Source organism: Camelina sativa, chromosome 17, assembly GCF_030686135.1.
Source record: "Camelina sativa cultivar CO46 ecotype springtype chromosome 17, ASM3068613v1".
NCBI classification, from domain to species: domain Eukaryota; kingdom Viridiplantae; phylum Streptophyta; class Magnoliopsida; order Brassicales; family Brassicaceae; genus Camelina; species Camelina sativa.
The window spans coordinates 12,798,954-12,806,621 of record NC_141896.1 but is presented as its reverse complement, the minus strand read 5'-3'; the positions used below and the strand labels follow the sequence as shown (position 1 = coordinate 12,806,621).

At 40.3% G+C, this 7,668-nt stretch overlaps 1 protein-coding gene across 1 annotated transcript; it reads right to left on the bottom strand.

Annotated features, from left to right (window-relative positions):
- Positions 1–3,366: 3,366 nt before the first annotated feature.
- On the bottom strand, positions 3,367–5,571 carry LOC147923616 (uncharacterized). The gene has a single exon (XM_087496496.1). The coding sequence runs from the start codon at positions 5,263–5,265 to the stop codon at positions 3,367–3,369; it is 1,899 nt and encodes a 632-aa protein (XP_087352622.1). The 5' UTR covers positions 5,266–5,571.
- Positions 5,572–7,668: the final 2,097 nt, after the last annotated feature.

Genomic DNA, 7,668 nt, shown 5'->3' with positions numbered 1-7,668 from the left:
AAGTATTATACTCTAAAGGACGAGACTCTACTCATGAACTTCTCAAAACTAACACGTAAGATGCTTTGGGTGGCTGTGGCATCCATGGCACTCGCCACTACTTATGTTTCTGCAGCTTCCATAATCATACCGCATATTGAAGAGATAAGATGGTTGTTCATAACCGTTCTTCCAATCTCTACCGTGATGCTGGGAGGTTTGTTTGCGTTTCTGTCCTATGCTGGGAGGTTGAAGAATGGCATTGAACCTAGCTAAGATTTACAGTTCTTATAACACCGTTTACTTCTCTAACAAACTTATGCCTAACTGTAGCCTTTGACCGGCTAGTCGCTGGTACTGACGACTATTACTTCTACTGACAAATGGTTTTAAGCCTGTTAATAACCTACATTTTAAGAAAAACTTTGGTCTTTTTTCAGCTTCTTGTTTGTATTTTGTAATTAAGGGCACACCTTTTTCTCCCACAACTTTGCTTGTATCATTCTTGTAATTAGGGTTTTGATCTTTAAGAATGCGAATTTAAAGCAAGAAATAAAATGTACACCTGATTTATTATTGGAAGAGTCAAGTTCAAAGAGATGAGGAATTTGATCGGAGTTCAAGCGATCGAAACTCCCGGAGTTCTAGTTGGAATTAAGAGGGAGACTGTTGGATAATTCCAAGGCTTGAAGAGCAAGCTATTTTAAGAATAAAAAAATTCTAGAAATAGAGAAATGGAAATAAAGAAATAGAAATAGGAATCAAAAATAAGAAAGTTGTCTAATTAGTTTGTGTAATCCTAATAGAATAAGGAGTAGCTTAATTCTATAAATACAAGAGTTTACGGAGATTTGTTCCATAAAACTTGAAAAAGAGATTTAGTTTTAAGAGAGTTTTCTAAATCAATAAAAGGTCTTCTTATATTTTTCAAGTTCTTGATCTAAGGAACCCAACTAATTAATTAGAAGATGTGCTTCATCATATAATCGAATTATTTTAATTTGATATAAGATAACTATATATGTAACTAGAAATCATTCCGTGCTATGCACAGGTTTAGCTTACATTGTTGTTCAATTTTAGTAATTTGAAAATTATTAGTTTTTATTTGTTTACTCAGTAATGGTTCTTTTTGTGATTTTTAAAATATACTGATCCTTTTTTTTTGGCTTCATTTGTTTGGTGTTACTTGAGTTTTCCTTTTACTTGAAATTTTTGATTGCATAGTAGAGTGTTTATGGTTAATAGGGCATCAATTTTTTTGGGGCATATTTTAGGCCAAAAGTTTTAGGTCTTTTATGGAGGAAAAAATATAATAAAAATTATAGGTTCAGTTATTATTAGATTATTTTTATAAGTTCAAAAAAAATTTAGAAATTCAAGTTTTATATAAGAAAAAAAAATATTATTCATGTAGATATATCTAATATACGGATGAGTTTTATTAGGTGCATGTATAAACCTATCTCATCTTTTGAATTGTTGGTGAATGAACATTAGATTAATGTTAATAATTTGTTTTTAATGAGATTTAAAGTAAAACTTAATTTAGAAACTCTAATAAAAAAGTTTCCATATTCGAAAAGTTTTAGAAGTTATTTGGTAATATAATTTTTATTTTCGTATAAATTTTTAAATGAATATGAAAATATTGAAAAGAGAAAGGAAAATGTGAGCAATCAAAACACGAACTACAATATAGAAATAATGAAAATAATTTTTTATATTACTATTTTTATAATTTTGTTTACAATAACAAAAATGAGTTTTTCAAAAATATTGGCATATGACATCCAAAATTGTCAGACCGGCCCATGGAGTAGGAAAGACATACATAAACACTCTAATGAATAAATAAAATTTTCGAACATTCTTACGTAATTTTTTTTCTATGTAGTATTAATGTGAACAACCTACATGATAACCTGAAAAAAAAAAAATTATTCAAGAATACCTATTGAAATTTGGAAAGATATATAAAAATAATATAATTCTTTATAAGGAACCTAATGACTGAAATTAAATAATAATGAGTGAAAATTATTTTAAAAAGAGAGTAATTATTTTAGTCACTTCAGTTTGACCATCTGTTCGTGGGTGATAAGCTGAACTCATATCAAAAATTTGTTCGTAGAAGCTTCCACAATGAACGCCAGAAATGACTAAGGAATCGTGTATCACGATCAGAAACAATAAACAAAGGAAGCCCATGCAGACGGTAGATCTCGTGAAAGAAAAGAGTAGCCACACTAAAAGCATCCGTCGTCTTCTTATTGGCGATGAAACGAGCCATTTTAGAAAAACAATCCACCACCACAAAAATAGAATCGTGACCACGCTGAGTACGAGGTAGCCCAAGCACAAAATCCATACTTATATCAGTCCATGGCTGTGTCGGAATGGGCAAAGGAAGGTAAAGACCCGCGTTAGAATGACACACACGACAACATTCTACAAAGCGTTCAACATCTCGACGCAAAGACGACCAAAAGTAAGAGGCGGAATTGCAACGTCCGGTCACGACCAATATGTCCTTCATTGTGTAATTCACGGATGAGCTGAAGACGCAAACTGCATTCAGGAACACACAAACGCAACCCGCGAAATAAGAATCCATCTTGGATAGTGAAATCCTCAATACGTTGTTGCTCGGCGTCTGCATATATATGCCCAAAATAAGGATATGTGGGATACAATTCAGCAAAACTAGCAAAGCCTCGAACCGACACATGAATTGTAGACAACAAACAATGGCGACGGCTCAATGCATCTGCTACTCTATTAAGCGTACCAGCCTGATGCTTAATAGAAAAAGTGAACTGTTGGAGATATGCGATCCATGAGGCATTGCGAGAGGAGACTTTAGCTTGGCTATCAAGATGGCCTAAAGCGTCGTGGTCAGTGAAAAGAACAAAGTCACGGTGCACCAAGTAATGCCTCTAATGTTTGATAGCTTGAACAATAGCATAAAATTCGACATCATAAGTGCTATATCTCCCACGAGCTCCAGATAATTTCTCACTAAAATAAGCAATGGGGCGACCTTGTTGACTAAGAACTGCACCAATACCAACCTTGGAATAATTCAAAAGTCAAGGAAAAGTCCGAAAGAACCAACATCGGTGCGGTAGTAAGTTTCTGTTTAATAAGCTCAAATGCATTATCGGCCTCCATCGTCCACTCAAAACGGCCCGCTTTCATACAGTTCGTGATGGGAGCTACAATACTGCTAAAATACTGAACGAACCGCCGGTAGAAAGAAGCTAGTCCATGAAAGCTGCACACATCAGTAATCGACTTAGGAGTAGGCCATGAACGTATAGCCTCAATCTTAGCAACATCAACGGAAAAGCCCTTATCCGAAACAATATTGTCCAAAAATTTAACTTATGTCGATCCAAACTCACATTTTTGCTTGGCGGCAAAAAATTTCTCGGTCCGTAACACCACAAGCACTTCACGAAGATGGGAAAGATGTTCGACCAAAGTGGAGCTAAAAATCAGAATATCATCGAAATAAACCACCACAAATTTACCTATAAAGGGGCGTAAAGCTTGGTTCATTACACGCATAAATGTACTTGGCACGTTTGATAAACTAAAAGGCATAACAAGCCATTCAAACAATCCCTCTCTTGTCTTGAATGCAGTTTTCCACTCATTACCCGGTCGAATACAAATTTGGTGATAACCACTCTTCAAATCAAGCTTGGAGAATACAGTGGCATGACCAATTTGATCAAGAAGATCGTCTAAGCGAGGTATAGGAAAACGATATCTTACCGTAATCTTATTAATCGCACGACTATCCACACACATTCGCCACGTACCATCTTTCTTGGGAATCAATAATGCCGGAACTGCACACGGACTAAGACTCTCACATATATGGCCTTTACGAAGAAGATCTTCAACTTGACGTTGCAATTCTTCATGCTCTTGTGGACTCATACGATAATGCGGTTGATTAGGAAGTGTTGCTCCAGGTACCAAGTCAATCTGATGTTGGATATCTTGTAACGGTGGTAACAAATCCAAAAATTCTTGTAAAAGAGACCCAATGTCAGCCGAGATAGAAGATCCACCTGCAGAGGGAACCAAAGGAAAGAAGTGCCAACACAAAACCGTGTCTTGTAACTCTTTCTCAAAAACAGCATAAGAACATAAAATTGGAAGAGTATGATGTGGGGTTGTTTCTATCCGCGATGGAGGAAAACGGTCTCGTGGTGGTAAAGGAACCGGGTGTGGAGCGGCTGGAGTAAGCGAGGGCTTTGGAGAAGGCAACAAGACAATATTATGTGTTTCCCAAATAAATTGGTACGTGTTCTTGACTCCATCATGAATGATTTTACGATTATACTCCCAAGGTCTTCCCAATACCAAGTGGCAAATATCCATTGGAGCAACATCAAAGTAACAACGATCCTTGTAAAACGGTCCAATAGAGACAGGAACCAAAGAGCACTGAGACACACGCTGGGCACCACCATTCTGAAACCACGTGAGATTATACGGAGCAGGATGTGATTCAGCAAGGAGACCAAGTTTCTCCACAGCCGATGCATCAATAAAATTACGACAGCTATCAGAATCAATGATGAACGTACAAATTTTTCCTCGAATAGTACATGTGGAGCGAAAGATGTTTGTTCGTAACCAATATTCTTCACGTTGTTGAGGTGTTAAACATGCATGGCTTAAGACAAGTGCAGTACCCGTATCACCATGTGTATGATGTACGTCATCATCGTAAGGAGGATCCTCTTCTTCAAAGTCATCGGCATTCTCCGTGTTATCAATTCCTGTCTCCGCCGTAAGAAGACTACGCTTTTTCTGATTAGGACAAGCGGTTTGGCTATGACCCGGTTCACCACATGCGTAGCAACGTAGAGCACTTGGACCACGAGCTGAGCGACGCAAAACTTGTTCACCCTCTTGTTGATTTTCCCGATTGGTTCCACTGTTGGATTCCAAAGTATCCTTGAAAGGAGAATGTTGCTGCGACAATGACTGATCAGTTGAACGTGTCTGGGGCGACGAATTCCAAGATGATGAACGAAACTGCTGCTCGAAAGAAGCAGCTCGTCGGTGGGCTTCAGCCACTGATGCTGGATCACACTGTGCCATAGAGTTTTGAATTTGGTTACGCAAGCCACCAATGAAACGAGAAACAAGCTGAAACTCACTGTCACGAATCTCGTTGCGGGTTAATAGCAAATAAAACTCATCGGCATAATCATCAACAGAACGCGACCCTTGTTTCAAGTTTTGGAGGTGAGTAAACATGGCGCGATCGAAATTATGCGGGAGGAAGGTTCCCCGCAATTTCTTCTTAAGCTTCTCCCACAAAGTAATGGGAGCTTTCCCTAAACGCACACGGCTTGTCTTCCATTTCTGCCACCAAGATGCAGCATGCCCACGAAAACGTGTTGCCACTAACAGGACTTGACGGTCATGGGGAACATGTTTGAAAGCGAGAACTTCCTCAACAGCCACAAGCCAATCAATAAGCGAGTCACCACTAACACCACCATGAAACTCGGGTATCTCCACTTTGAAACCAGCCTCCCATCTTGTGTCATGATGAAATTGTTCGTGTGGTCTGAAATTAGCAAGCTCATGACGCAGAGGATTTTGTGGATGGTTATTGTCTTCCACCACTACAGCTCCCGATTGTGGATTACGTTCCCCAAGAAGTTGTGTCAACGCTATTGTTAACGTCTCAATCGAAGCTTGCATAGAAAATATGCTAGTCTGATTTGTAAGAAGAAGTTCACGTAGGTCTCCCACTTCGTTATTTGGCGGTTTGTTCCCATCGCCGTTCTCTGGCTTGGGTGGAGCCCTGGAAGACTGTAACATCCGCGAACCAGAGTTTGTGGTTTTGGTAGGAGTGTCGATCGACACCCTAGTGGCATCGATCGATACCACTAATTTCTGGGTTCGACTGGTTTGTTTTAATTCGTGATTTTTCGGTTTGGTTGGTTTGGTTAGTGGTTTAACCGGGTATTTAAAGGGGGAATCGACAAAACAAGGGTTTAGTCTCTTTTCTTCTGTCGCCGTTTGTGTTTTTGAGAGAAAAAAAGAGAAAAGTGTGTTCTTGAGATTCCTAAGAGAGATTTGGTGAGATTGCTGACTATTCTTGAGGTTTCTGTTGCTGGGAACGAAGGAGAAAATTCCTAAGGAGTTGCTCTACCGTTTTTTCAACCTTTCCTTCTGTATTTGAGGTGAGTGCTTGACCATGGTTGATCTAAGCATGAGATCTCTCTTGTTTTGTCTGTTTTCTTGTCTTTTGTGGTGTTTGCTTGCTTGGGTTAGTTGTATTTGTGTTTCCCAGTGATTTCTGAGGTGTTTGGATGTGTTTGGGGTCGAAATCGTGTTGATTGGAGTCGGAGTTCGTCGCTCGTTTTCGCGCAGATCGTGTCTGCAGAAGAGGCATCGATCGACACCATGTGGCATCGGTCGGCACCATATTGAGTAGCATCGATCGACACCTTCCAACATCGGTCGACACCAGTCCCTGTAGCATCGGTCGGCACCGATGTAGCATCGGTCGACACTATTTCTAACCGAGACTTGTTTTCCTGGTTTGATGTATTGTTGTGTGTATGTTTGTTTACTTGAACCTGAGGGTCTCATATGCTTGTGTGTATAACCCAGTAGATGGGAGGACGGCCTCACTAAGTATTTATGATAATACTTACGCATCTCAATTGTTGTTTGTGGTGTGCAGGTAAAGGAAAAGTGTGATCGTGGAATCAAAGGCGATGAGGAGGAGGATGTTCTAGAGGCTTGATTGACTGTGGTCTAGTTAGGTTGCTAGAATTAGATTGATAGAGCATTGTAGGATGTTGGAACTCTGCTATTCACTGTTGGTTTGGTTTATTGCATTATTGGTTATTGGTTTATTTATGTTGGAATTTTATTGGATTAATGGAATGTTTTCTTTGGTTATCCGCGGTTGTTGATTGTTGCTAGAATGTTAGTGGGTATGGGACCACTAGCGAATTATATGTAAAAAAAAAAAAAAAAAAGGGAAGGGTTGTTTCATTTTGGTATCAGAGCCCTTACGGTTCTAGGTCTAGGGTTCATTGTACTTTTGCTGTTGATGTTTAGGATTCCATGCTATGGTTGATTGTGTGAGTTGGTCAGTTGTGTGTGGCATGAAGTCCTAGAACATCCTCTTCGAGCCTGTTTTGTGATTCCACGGTAAGTTGTGTTCTTGTGTTATTAGAACTATTTGTTGCTTAGCCTTCTGTTCTTGTTGATACAGATGGTTAGAGGTGAGGATGCTGTTAGTCGCGGTCGTGGTCATGGCCATGGGCGTGGTCGTGGTCGTGGTCGGGGACGAGGTCAGGTTCCTGAGGCCAGTGTGAGTGTGACCCAGAGCATGGCCAGTGAGGAGGTGGCAGAGTCACAGGTTCATCCTAGTGTGTCTGGAGACCAGGCTGGTTTGGGTGACGGCAGGGCGGATGGGCCCGGTGTCGGTCACGGTGTTGCCCCGGGTGTGGGGGTTGCAGCTGAGGGTGCTCCGGGCAGGGAGGATGTCTTGATGGACTTGCTAGCTCAGGTTTTGCAGCGACTTCCAGCAGTAGTGCCGCCAGTGGTTGGTGGGCAGGATCCAGTAGTGCTGCCAGTGGTTGGTGGGCAGGATCCAGTAGTGCCGCCAGTGGGTGGTGGGCAGGTTCCAGT

Excerpts from the sequence above, each read along its gene's own strand:
- LOC147923616 (XM_087496496.1), bottom strand. The coding sequence starts at position 5,265 with ATGTTTACTCACCTCCAAAACTTGAAACAAGGGTCGCGTTCTGTTGAT.